This window comes from Pteropus vampyrus, unplaced genomic scaffold, assembly GCF_000151845.1.
Source record: "Pteropus vampyrus isolate Shadow unplaced genomic scaffold, Pvam_2.0 Scaffold393, whole genome shotgun sequence".
Classification (NCBI taxonomy): Eukaryota; Metazoa; Chordata; class Mammalia; order Chiroptera; family Pteropodidae; genus Pteropus; species Pteropus vampyrus.
Window position 1 is genome coordinate 653,325 of NW_011889174.1, and position 13,456 is coordinate 666,780.

At 35.5% G+C, this 13,456-nt stretch overlaps 1 protein-coding gene across 12 annotated transcripts in view; it reads right to left on the bottom strand.

The window, feature by feature from the left end:
• Nucleotides 1-1,899: 1,899 nt before the first annotated feature.
• RIMS1 (regulating synaptic membrane exocytosis 1) overlaps nt 1,900-13,456 on the bottom strand; it is a 184,337-nt gene continuing 172,780 nt past the window's right edge. For all 12 annotated transcript variants that reach the window (XM_023523461.1, XM_023523453.1, XM_023523460.1 and 9 more), the window contains 5 exons: nt 11,774-11,912; nt 9,730-9,842; nt 6,726-6,827; nt 6,011-6,150; nt 1,900-4,588 (listed from right to left, as the gene is read on the bottom strand). In XM_023523461.1, coding sequence (XP_023379229.1) covers nt 4,370-4,588; nt 6,011-6,150; nt 6,726-6,827; nt 9,730-9,842; nt 11,774-11,912 — 713 coding nt within the window. In that variant the 3' untranslated portion in view covers nt 1,900-4,369. The remainder of the gene's footprint in view (nt 4,589-6,010; nt 6,151-6,725; nt 6,828-9,729; nt 9,843-11,773; nt 11,913-13,456) is intronic.

The window sequence follows — 13,456 nt, forward strand, 5'->3', positions numbered from 1 at the left end:
AGGGGCATATGGACTGACTCTAGGATGCTGAAAAGCTCTGTGGGGCTGGGGTTCAAGGCTAATCTGTTCAACCCCAAGATGCGGATTTCTGTGACTCATGCAGAATCGAGGAGCACTGCTGCACTGGGACTGGAGACAAGGAGTTGGGCAGGGGTACTCCAAAGACAATTTTACCTTGAGACAAAAGGATAAGTCTGGGACTCAGTTAAAGGCAACTTTATTCTCTCTCCTTTATTCATACTCTTTTGGGGAGCTGCATATAATGTACTCGTGAAGTATGATAATGCAAATGGCGAATGCAGTTAGAGGAAGACACAGAGAAGTTAGAGGAGAAAAGCCTTAGAAAGAAGGTTTCAGCGGATGAAGGAGTTCACCTCCTTTCCCTACTATTTTTATTGGCCCCCACTGCCACTCCTTGGTAATGGCAATCTGTGGGGCAATTTGCAGTGGGAGACCATGCTGGCTGGGAGCTGACTTAAGGAGAATGGTTTGAGTCAGAATCCTTTCTCACCTGGTAGACTCCTCATTCTTGAAGATCTAGCTCAACTGTCAGCACTTAGAGGAGGTTGCAGAGTGTTTAGCACGGTAGGTTCTGGAGTCAGCCAGATTTTGGTTCAGATTCCAGCTTCATCGCTAACTGTACTGACCTTTGGCCTGTTCCTTACGTTCACCAAGCTGCAGATAGAGGTCACAAGCCTACTTAACTCATAGGGCTATTGTGAGAGTTTAACATAATCCCATAGCCCTTTGTATACTAATCAAATATGTTATTATAATTTTTAAAAATGAAATCTCTTAAAAGATAGAGAGCTCCTATTGGACAAAGCGAGTTCTTTCCTTTATTCACTTTTATACCCCAAGTATTCAATATCTAGTATCCAGCAAAGCCCTTAACAATGTTAAGTATAATCAGGTCCTTTATCTCAGGCTGGGATTTCCAGAAATTAGGTTGTCAGAGTCAGCCAGAAACCATGAAGACTTAGCATGGTTTTTCCTCTAATTATGTCTTCTCCATCCTCGTAGGCCTTGAAATCATAATGCCATGCAGATTTATCTGACTTGAAGAGAGACTTTCGCTTTTCTGTCTCTATCTAGAAAAAGAATTCTAAAGTCATGTTCACTTGCCTCCTATTTCAGCGGCAGCCGTGCCCTCCCCACCCCCAGTTATCTGCATTCTTACTGCGTGTGCGTTAAACATCTCTGCTCTGACAGTGTTGTAAACCGAACTGATCAGTTGTTTTTGTCTCCTGTTGACCCAGCCTAACAGATAATTTCATGTCTTGTAGACCAAACAACTGGTTCATTCAATACAGTAAAATTCGGTCAACTGTTTAAAAAGACTTTAAACAACTGATGTAGTGACTTGTCTCAAATTGCTTTATTCTCTCAAATTTGATATTGAGTTAGCTGTGTTTATTTCACTTTACAAAGTCAAAGCCAGTGTGATCTAAAAATTTAAGGGCTCTTAGAAGGTGGAGAGTATATCTCAATGGTCATTTTACTACAAAGCAACATGAAATTAGTGCTTACTAAGTATTTTGTGAAAATGATTATGAAATATATGAACGCATTTTTGGTGAAGAAAAACATCATAAATTAAGAAAGCTAATACTTTTTCTTTTAACTTCACTTTGAGACTCATCGACTATGTTCAAAAAAATACAGATTCTATTGAAGATAATTTACTGTATTGCTTGGTTTCTTAAGTCAGCCTACTGTAAGGCACGGCTTCACAAATCAGGCAGGGGCTTAGAAGAAAAAGATGAAAAGAGAAACCAGAAGCTTTGATGAGAGACGCAGGAATTAGTATTTTGATATGTTACATAACGAAACAATTTGGCAATGGGACAACAGAGGTGTCTCTTTTATTAGCACAAACAGCAGCAGAAAAACAACCTTTCATTTGATTCTACTGAGATTTATTGTTAATAATGCCACTTTTCAGAAGTATAGTCATGTGCTCACTTAGACAGGCCGACAAAGTGAAAACTTGTATGTGATGCGAAGTACCCTTTGGGCCATAGATTAAGACACATATAGTGCAGTGACAAGTCAAGTTAAATGCCCGCAGAAGACAAATCCCGGCCTCCCCTCCCCATGGTCTGGCTCCCATTTTGCACCGTAGAACCCATAATAGATATCTGGGCAAAACATAGAAAACAGATGGCTCCCGACTGACATGAAAAGTAAATTTTATTAAACATGTTTACATACATGAGTTGGAAGTTCATTTAAAAGCACAGGGGAGTGTTAAGACAAGTGGTCAAAATAGAAAGATACTACCCAATTATAATTAGTTGACTGTTGGCCACTAAGACAGAACGGGCTCTAGGAGAAGTGCACCAAGGCTTCAGTTCTTCCTGCTCAGCATGGTGAGTGGCGGTCGGTCTGTGCCCTGTGGAATGATGGGCAGATAATTCTGGCATGTGTAAATAATAATAAATAATTCACTTGGTGCAGGCAGTATGTCTATGGATTAAAACCTAGTGTGTACACAGTGTCTACACGTGTTACAGCCCCACAGTAGGAATCTACACCAAAATATTTATTAGGAGGAATTTGGTCCATACTACAGCACGTTTTCCAGAGGGTAAAAAATAAAGTCCATCTATAGACATTTCACCCCAGACTCACAGATGGCGTCTGGCTAAAACCTGCAAAATGTCTATAACAAAAATGGATGGCTTAGATTTCTTGGTTATTTCAGTATAGTAATTAACGAGCAAACTGTACAAGTACATGCAACATACAGGCCGGTCTATGTGGAACTAACATACATTATTAAATAACCTTTTGTTTCTTGTCTTTTTTTTCTTTTTTTCTTTTTTATTACAAAACGTGCATGCGGCTTTGAACAGTTCCAAGTCATGCTGCTCTATTTGTGTGATCACAAAAGTTGAATGACTCATAAAAGGAGGGAGAACATATTGATGCACCTGCAGAACCTGCAGTTTGTAGCACACATACGGAATGTCACAAGGGAAATCCAAGGCCAAGAAAAATTCAGATGAAGAAAATGCAAATTGAAATTTGACTTTGTTTAATCCCCTCCCACCCCATAAAGTAAGATGCTTTGCATTAAAAAATCAAGCTTTGTGCTTGCATCAATCTCAAAGAAATGTAAACTAAAATTTGATAAAAATGTTAGTTTAGTGCAGAATATTTCAACTGGAATTTCCAGTGGAATATTGAACAGCTCATACCATGCTCTTTCCAGGGGAGATAGGTGTGTCCACACTGAGACATGGCCGAGAAGCCTGGGCATAGCTGACAGTGTCTTAGGCTCAAACTCATTTCTAGTCACCATTTTGGGAAGTCAAAGGTGTGGTTTATACACATGAGCATATCCTTTCTGGGCATAGCTGAAAGTGTCTTAGGCCCAAATCCATTTCTAGTCACCATTTTGGGAAGTCAAAAGTATGGTTTACACATATGAGAATATCTTGTTTTTCTGGATATCAGGAAGAAAAAGGCATTACAAAGAGTGTTTCCGAAGTATGATTATGCAGTTAGTTTTAGTTCCCGACATCGGTTGGAGATTGACTTCTTTAAAAGTCTTCCATGCAAAACAATGGAAAACATAAATTAATTTTTTAGAACACAAACAGATATGCTCTTCATTTAAAAAAATGATTTGTGATTATTAGTTTTGGAAGATAATTTTTTGTTTTCTGGGTTTCCACACGTAAGACTTTGAAGAATTGTAAAAGGAAAGCCAATGAAACCCTCCATGGGCCTCATCTTGTCTAGTTGTTGAACACTTTGGGGAGATGCTACAGAGACTGCTTCAGCCCTTTTTTTTGGTGCTTTTGGAAAAAGAAAGGAAGGGTCTCTGTTAGCATCATGAGGCCTGTCATGACACAACCAAAAACTAGTGTAACTAACAAACAGTAAAAAACGAAACAAATCTAAAACCGACAAATAACACATCCACGAAAAAAACAAAACACAAAAGAACAAAACTTCTCAAACATCAGAGAAATAACACTGTTTGTGGTCTGTGTAGAAACATGTAAAATACAACTTTTCAGAGTGAGAGTTTCCAGTTTGTTCAATTTGGGGTGTGTGTGTGTGTGTGTGTGTATGTGTGTGTGTGTGTGTACACATTTGAAGTTTCCTCTTTTTCTATTTGTTAGAAGCATCAGTGACTCTCACTAGCACATTGACTTTTACTGTAATTTGATAGATTGCCTTGTTCTGTCATATGAAGCCAGGTTTGAAACAATTGGGACACATTATTGAAAAACTACTACAGGCAAAACACAAGTTGATTGTCTGTCTCCAACAACGCTTTTGATCATGAAATATCTGGTTCAGATTATAATCCTGAAAGGTAGAGTTTTATTGGAATGACTCTGGTATGAGTTCACTATGATCGAATGCAGGGAGGCCCGGTTGAACTTTCCAGAGATGATTGGGAAGCCCGGCGGGTTAGGGGAGTGAGTGTGGGATCCACCAGGGATGACGGTGGGAACAATTTGTACCATCCAATTACCATACTGGACAGATCGAGTTCTTCCAACAAGATTTGAGCCACACCCATAAAGCATTTATGGTCCATTCTGCCGTAGTCCCCCCAGACAATCACCTGCAGAGACAGAGAGATACAATAAAACTTGAACTTCTCACTCTTTCACACTGGAAGAGTTGAAAGCAACTATTCTGTAAAAGTGGGTCAGTGGAGAGTAAATGAATGTAATTTACACCAAGGAGGATAGATAAGAAAATATTAACATGAAGGTTCTCGAATAAACACTTTGCAATTTTTAGATTTGATGGAATGCAAGTAATGTTTCTCTAGTCAATGAGGAATATTATCTACATAAACCATGTTAAAGAAATAAATGTTAAGTTTATTTATATATAAATTTAACACTTTCTTTAGTAACCACTATCTAGTAAGAAATAAATATTCAAGTTTATTTATATATAAATTCAATACCTTCTTGAGTAACCATTATCTAGTAAGTGATGTGCAGGGAAATAAAGATATAAAAATTAAATTTTGTGCAAGCCAGGAGGGTAAAACAACCCAATGCTATGTCTAATGGGGTACACGTATGATGGAATATGTATAAAGAATGAGAAACTATTCATTACATTTTTTTTTTTAATATTATAGACTTGTTAGTAAAGGGGTAGGTTGAAAAATAATTGTCAGGTGGTGCCTTTTGAGGACTTGCCTGACAATTCTGATTTGCTCATATGATTAATAAGTCAGTAAGCTCACTCATAAATTGGGTCAACACCTGTTGGTGACAGATAAGCATCCATCACACTTGCCCCTAGCGTCTATTATCCAATCGGAAGTGAACTCATCCACCCGCTTTACACAGACAGGAGTGGCAAATTTTGCCTTTTCTATTTACTGAGCAACTTTGCTAAATTATTTAATCTTCAGACATCATCTTTAAAATGGAGATATAATATCTGTTGCACACTGGGGGTTAAAGCATTTAAACGAGGTAATGTACATAAGTACCTAACAATGCACCTGTCATTTAACCAGTTCTGAACATTTGCTGGTCCCCACACACTTCTGTTTTCCTTTCTTTTATTTTTTATATCCCATGTCTGGCACATAGTAATGCTCAACAAACTATTATTAGCATCATTTGCCTTGATTGTGTGTGTGTGTGTGTGTGTGTGTGTGTCTGTCTGTCTGTCTGTCTGTTTATCTCTCTCTCTATCTCTCTATCTATGCATCTATCTATCTATCTATCTATCAATCAATCAAGAAGAGAGGGGTGGAAAAAAAGGCAAAAGTGTATGGGGAGGATGAAGAGAAGGAAAAATAGGGAGAGAGAAAATAAAAATTCTGTTCTCCATTAGAGCCACATTATTTTATACATTATTTACTCTGTAAATTACCATTTTTTTTTCCTACTCGAGAATGTTATATTACATTTCTCCTTACTGAACTTTATTCTTTTTGTGTTTGACCACTTCTTTCATGTTTACATAGATAATGTGGATATTAACAATGTAAAAAGTCGAACTTTTTACTGACCTGAAGAACTTTACCCTGTGGACTTTCATCAAACACCAAGGACTGTTGATACAAAGGATCAAGGGTTTTTCGTGCAATTCTTGTCTTCTTCTTAGCTATACAGGCCCCATTTTCCAAAAGATATACTTTGACGTATGGAGCTAAACAAAGGGAATATCAACATAAAAGGAGTTAATTCTTTAAGTTAAATGGATTTTATTAGAGAATGCCTTATTAGCAATTTAGAGATGCTTATTGAAAGTTTCCCATTGGCTATTTAAATCATTTAAAATTTCCAGTACTTCATAAATTCTATTTCTTAACAATCATGTTACCTCTACTGTCATTTTCCTCATCTGAAATAAATGTATGCAAAATTGTCGTAAGACTCTGACTTACTTGGGGTACAGGCGGAATTACAATTCAGGTTTATATCTTAAAGCTCATTGTTTCCTTTTATGATTAGAACTAAACTTTTCTTTTGCATTTATAAATGACAGAAAAAATTACTGATACAAGCTAAGAAACAATCATAATTAAACTTTTCTTAAGATGACAATATTCTTCCTAACACTTTCTGATAGAATCATTCATTTTTACAGAATCAAAGGACACAGAAAAGCTGCCTTTTTAATCAATCAGATTGTTACCAAACAGAGCATATAAGATTCCAATCCGGCAAATGCTTTGAGTTTCTGCCTACGTGAGATTCTCTCGTCCAAACATCTTTCCTTACCAGGTGTAGACTTTGAACCAGGTTTTTGCGTTAGGCTTCGTGCTCTAATGACTTCAACTTCTAATTGGCCCTTTTTATCCTCCATTCCAATTTGTATATCACCTGCAAGTAGAGAGGAAGCAAAATATTCCAGCTTCTTTGCAGTTACGTGCGTTAAAAAAAACATAGAGGTCTGTAACAGACTCCAAATTATGATCTTCATGTTCTTGATAAAAAACTAATATTTAGAGCTCCCAACCCCACTCTTGTCTCCCTGCTTCCAAATCAGGTATTGAAATGTTTCACCTTATTTTTCTGGTACTAACTCATCTTATGAGAGTCCCATATTAGTTTATAAATCACTTAACTACGACAAAACTGAATTATTTAAGTGATTCTTGTACTCTAATAAGATTTCTTATCCTTTAAGTCATCCAGTATATAATACTTCTTAATAAAAAAGCATAATTATCTATATTTCAATTATCTAGAGAAACCATCATTAATGTTTTGGTGAATATCCTAGCAATCTCATAAGTACTTTTCTTCCTCTCTGCCTCCCTCCTTCCTTACCTTCACTTCCCCTTCCTTCTTATCTAATTTTCTATTATGACCATATATCCTCAATTTATTTATGGACCACTAAATAGGAATGCCATTACCTATTTAACCACATCCCCGTTGATGGAAATATGGGTTATCTACATTGCTATTATAAACAGCACTATGATGAACAGCTTTATAAAGAATTTTTGCACACTTGGTCAATTATTCTTTGAGCATATATTCCCCGAATTTTAATCATTGGGTCTAACTGAATGGATATTCAAAAATTCCATGCATATTGCCAATTAGCCTTCAGAAAAGTCAGTTTGTTGCACTATCGTCAGAAGTATCACAACCCATTAATAGTGGTGTTAGCGATATGTCTAATTTTTGCCAGTCTGGTGGTTAAAGAGTTATAATTTTCATTTCCTTGATTATTAGGAAGGCTGAACATATTTCTAAGTATTTCCAATTTGTATTCCTTCTCATATCTTGCCTGTTCATATCTTTTATCCATTTTTTTAATTAAGATTTTCTTCTTTTTCTGATGGGTGTAATGCTTTATCTTTGAAAATGTAAAATGTAATTATGTCTAAGTTATTTTTCGTTAGTTGAATCATCTTCATTTTTCAGTTGTGAATTCTCTTTATTTGCCAGGTCAGTTGATCAATTTCGTGGTTCTGGACTGTTCAACAGTTACACATATAATTGTTTTAGAGCTCGGCTCCTAGAAGTCTCTTAGTCTTTTATTTTCGTTTCTGTTTTAATCAGATACGCAAATAATTTAGAGTCAAACTGTCCTATAAGTCTTGTTATTAATATAAAATATTCTCACTCTCTCTCTCAACTTCTTGTCTTCCAAGGATCACTGCTTTCATAATTTTCAATATTTTTATCTGACTTATTTTTTACCTTTTGGCATTTGCCTTCTTATCTCTAAAATGCTATACTTGTGTTTTCCTACATTTTCAGTTTTGGATATCATGACTGACTTCCAATTTTGATGTCTCTCACTGCTTTCCTTGCCCACCATATACTTCACACTTTGTCCTTCTATTCTCCTGGTATTAATATTTATATAATTATGATTATGTAACATTATTTATAGCTGAGTGAACTGCAATACTGTGATTATTTCTCATTTCTTGGACAGCTCTTCCTTTTCCCTACACTTAATACGTGTGTTTAAAAAGCATTTGCTTACATTTTTATGTACATATCATGAATTCAACCCTTTACTTTCTCCTGGTTGTTTACCTCTTTCATAAAATCAAACACATCAAGTATTGTATAGATTTTAATCTTATGAAATCTGACATGCTACGATTCGGACAAATTGCTTTGAAAGCTAGCTTCAGCTGCTAGCTTTAGTCTTTCCTTCACTACCATCCTGACTGTCCCAACCATTTCTCTCTTGTGTTGAAGCCTTTATGTACTGAATCTTATCTTCTGATTTTAGGTCACAATTATTAAAATTCACTCAGTTCATTTTGTGGAAGTCAATCCTCCAATAGCCTTCTGAGCAACGCTAGGTATGAGAAAAATGCTTTGAGACCTTTCTTGTCTGAGTACATATTTAGCCTAGCCTTAAAGTTACTTGAGAATTTGGCCAACTATTGTACTCCATATTGGAATCAACGGTTACTCAGAATTTTGAAGGTAATGCTAGGTAGTCTTCCAGTTTCCAGTATTATAATTAAAGAGTCCAACGAGAATCTGATTTTTGATAGTTTCATATAGAATAACTTTTCCTCTTAGGAAATTGTAAGATTTTCTATTAGTTTCCAGTGGTATAAAATTCCACAGGGATGTATGTGCCTTTGTGTTCACCTATTTCCCTGCATTTTGTTGAGTATACCATGGGTCTTTTCAAACTGGAATCTCATGTCTTTCAGAAAATATCTATTGCACATGCTCCATATAATTTTCTCCATTCATCATCTTTCCTTTAACTTCAATTAGGGTGCATTTTGCTGGCAGAAGTTTTGACTTACCTGGCTTTGGTCTGATCCTTTGGAAGTTTTTCCCACACCATGAGTATGGAAATATTACCTGAGGTGTTTTTCAGTATTTTCTAGTGTCTTTCTCCATCCCTGTTTCTCTTTTACAATTGAGACTAAGATATTATTTTTTTAAGTTCTGAAGAAGGGAGGCAATTTAATTTTTTTTGCCTCATTAAACATTCATGCCAACATCCTTTACTGAATAACCCATCATTTTTTCCATGCATTTCACAAAATGCTACCCTTATCCTACATTATTTTGATGGGGATTTTCTGATAATTCAAAGATCTATGACTAACTTTATTCACTTTGCATAATGTCTCAAGTTAGAAAAATGTATTAGAAATTAGAATAGTCATTTGAAACCGGCAACACCCTAGCTAAAATGTTACTTCTCGCTTGCATTACTATTATGCTACTTTAAATGACCTTGTCAACTATAAAATATGTTTTCCTGTAGAAAAATAATTCTTACCCATTGCAGGGGTGGCGAGTGTTTGGCGGCCAACAAGCTGGGCTGGTCCCAGTCCATCAAGAAAATCACTGAATTGACTGTCTGCTCCTAGTCGCACTCCAGGAAATATCAAGCTATTAGCAAGAGGACAAAAAACAAATCATTGGATCTCTTAGAATTCTTTTCATTAGTTTCCATTTGACTACTAATTCTAATCATGAATCATAAACACTACTTAGACAATTGGTTTACTTATTGATTCTTTACAATGAACCAAGCATATGAGGTTCAGCACTGATTGAGAAAAGAACTAAACTCTCAATTTAAGAGCTAATGTTCTATTCGGGAGGGCTCATGATAGTTTTTTAATATGCCAAGTTTCTAGACACTTACAAATAAAAGTCCCTACATAAATCTATCCCTGACATAAAATATAGGTGCAAATTTTTATATCATGAACTTTACACAAATAATTGGTCATGAACAGTAAGTAACATTGATGCTAAATTTAAAAATGCCTAATAATTTCTTAAGTAAATATTACAGCATAATACAAATTCTTATTTACAAATAAAAAATTTTAATTTATTCATTTTTGAATGAATTAAAATTTGATATTATTTTGAGATTTTTATTTAGTTCAAATGGAAATTAATTGATTAAAGTATGTCTATTTCTTACTAAACCATGACTGCCTAAATTCTCTGGGCCCTAAGCTCCACTTGAGCAGTGATTATGCTCTCTTTGTTTATTAATGGATCCTGGGTGACAAGAACCAGGCTTGTTAGGTAGGTAGACTTCAATGAGTATTTTCTGAATAAGCAGATTTCCATAGAGATTTATTGCTTCCAATGTGCTTCCACACAGATTATTTCCTCACAATCAAGGGAATTAGACAGGGTACATATTATTATCCTATCCAGAGACTAAAAAAAATAAATCTAGGAGAGGTTAAGGAGCTTATCTATGGTGGAGACAAATATTATTTGATTTGTTAATTTTTATATCAGGAAATAGTGTCTCCAGTTTTCATTTACTTTGTGATACTTCCTCAAATATTGGTATTTTGTCAGCAAGTTTATCTCTATAACTTTCATTCCTGCTGATTTTTGTTCTTAGTTATATTGCTGGGAGCATGCATCCCAATCGTTTGATCAGATAAACTTACTAGTTTTAGGAATAGAGGCATAATTTTATTTCACTTTTGAACAACATATAACAATTTCAGTAAAATAAAATAAATTATTAATATTTGATTGATGAGATATTTAAATTGTAAGAAATGGACAATTACAACAAATTTGTAAATGGTCAATCCCTAAGGAACCCACTGCAGAATAATAATGACTAATTTAAGAGATCTATCACCTCAGCAAAAGTTCAGCTTTACCAGAAAAATCCTCAAGCATAAGAAAATGCAGGTTTTATGTAGGATCTATATGAAATGTTAAAAAACGAACCAAGTAAATGAAACAAAAATCTAGTGATATTTTTTAAAAATTAATTTCAGAATTAACTAAAACTCTTTAATTAGAAAAATAATGAGAAAGTGAGATCCTGGGCTTTTATCCTAATGAGTTGGTAATGTTTTAAAAACAAGAACATTTAAGTTGTTATGATAGTGTCAGACCTTCAGTAACTTGGAGCCCAAAATTCTTTGGAGAAAAATAGGAATATGGGAAATTAGTTCCTTACTTCTGAATTTTAGTTCAGATTTTAGTGATGAGGCCAGACAATGAATTTCACAGGTGAAAGAATTCATTAAATGTGGTATTTCTATAATAAAGCTCCACTAAGGGACTATTCTGAACATTTTCTGGATGATAAAAATCAGTTTATTTGTGTTAACTCAGCATTTCTTCCTTCCTTTGAAAGGTCTGAGTGACCAAGTGCAGAAATATGTCCGTCTGTACTAATCGCAAGAGGCCAGTTTGTTTTAAAATGGATGGTTGAACATCTAGTTAAATGAAGAAGCTGCACAATAGCCCTTGGTGGCTTTGTTATTTTACCTCTGCCTACAGAATGGAAGGTTCTAAAACTACACAGACATGCAGATGTCACTTACTTCCCCTCGGAGCTATAACTGTTGATGCTGCCGTCAGTAGACTCTCGGCTTGGCTGCCGCACCATCTTTCTCATTTCGGCTGCCATTCCTGTTTCTGTGCTTCTCTGTATAGTGCTTTTTAACTTCTTGTGACCCGACTCTGATAGGAGAAAATAAAAGAAACTCTAAGTTTTATTTAGACAGTTTTCCCCTGAATATTGATTGATTCTGCAAATACAATAGTTAATTATGCAAATGATTAAAAGTTTACTCGGAAAAATAGTGCCTAAGAGAATAATCTGATTAAGTAAATCTCTTTGCCAAGGTGTGCTTTGGCCAAAGGGGGGCGGGCAGTGGATGGTAAACCATTGCCCCGTTTCCAGAGGCTGCCTGAATCTTAATGAACCAAAATGAACTCATTGTATTATTACTGTTGAAGTTGTCAACTTGAATGAAAAATTGGATTTGGCACTGAATTGCTATGTACTAAGATAAGGCTGAACAACCTAATAGGTTTCTTCTAATCTGGAATGCTCCGAATGTGTGGGAACAGGCCTAATAAAGTGGGCCATGTCCTTTAAAGGAGAAGAGGCACTTGGAACCAAGTATGAAAAATACCACAGTTTTGGTACTGCCATGTATCAGCAATACTCATAAAGAGAAACAGCATTTTATCTAACTATTTTCATAACACTTTAACATACACAGTCTCTTTTAAGATAGCATACAGGTTACCTATGTAGGTAGAATATGTATTATCTTAATTCCAAGGCTTCACAGCTACCTTCACACATACCTGGCCTTTTGACTCAACTGCTTGACTTCTGACTGGCAGTCTGGGGTGGGAGTCTATTTATGTACTGTGAATTATTCTGGCTGATCATTTTCTTGATAAGCTCTAAGTTCAGAGCAACATTCTTGAGCCCCCTTAAAATGCATTAACCAGCATTCTATTCATAGCATGGAAATGAAATTCTAAAATATTTAATTAGAGCTATAACAAAAGGTTAGACAAACTGTTAGACTTTGAATACCTGACATGCCTTTTCCATTTTTATATTCTCTATACATTTTCAGCTTTATTTCAATTTTTCATATCGTACCATTAAGTCATTAATATGTGCAAGAATGCTCTATATACATAACTACATACGTACATACACTTTTCAATCTTCATTAAACCTTTGTGAAGCAGGTGCCTAAAACACTGCTAAATAAACCATAAACCATATGAAAGCATGTTTTCCTCTGATTTTTGGCCATTGCAACCCTTTTGTAAATTGTCCAATAAAATATATAACTGGTTGTTATATGGACTCAAAACTAAATATTCTCTTCATAACAGCCATAATGAGTCCGTAAAAACACAAGTCTGAATATGACACTTCCTCTCTCAAGATCTTGTAATGTTTTATCATCAAAATTTAAAGAAGATCCAAAATTGTTGTCATGGCCCATAAAATGCCATATAAGACCTGGGCTGCCTCTCAGATCTCACCCTCTAGCCCTTGTCCCACATGATCATTGTTGTCCAGTCACACTGTCTTCCTGGAATTTTCTTGTACACTCCAAGCAAGTGCTTCAGGTCCTGTTTCCTTAATGGCTGTCCCTTATGATTTTCTTGCCTTGCTCCCTCATTTTATTCAGATCTCTGTTCCACTGTTATCTCTTCAGAGAGGCTTTTTCTAATCCTCATCACTCTTT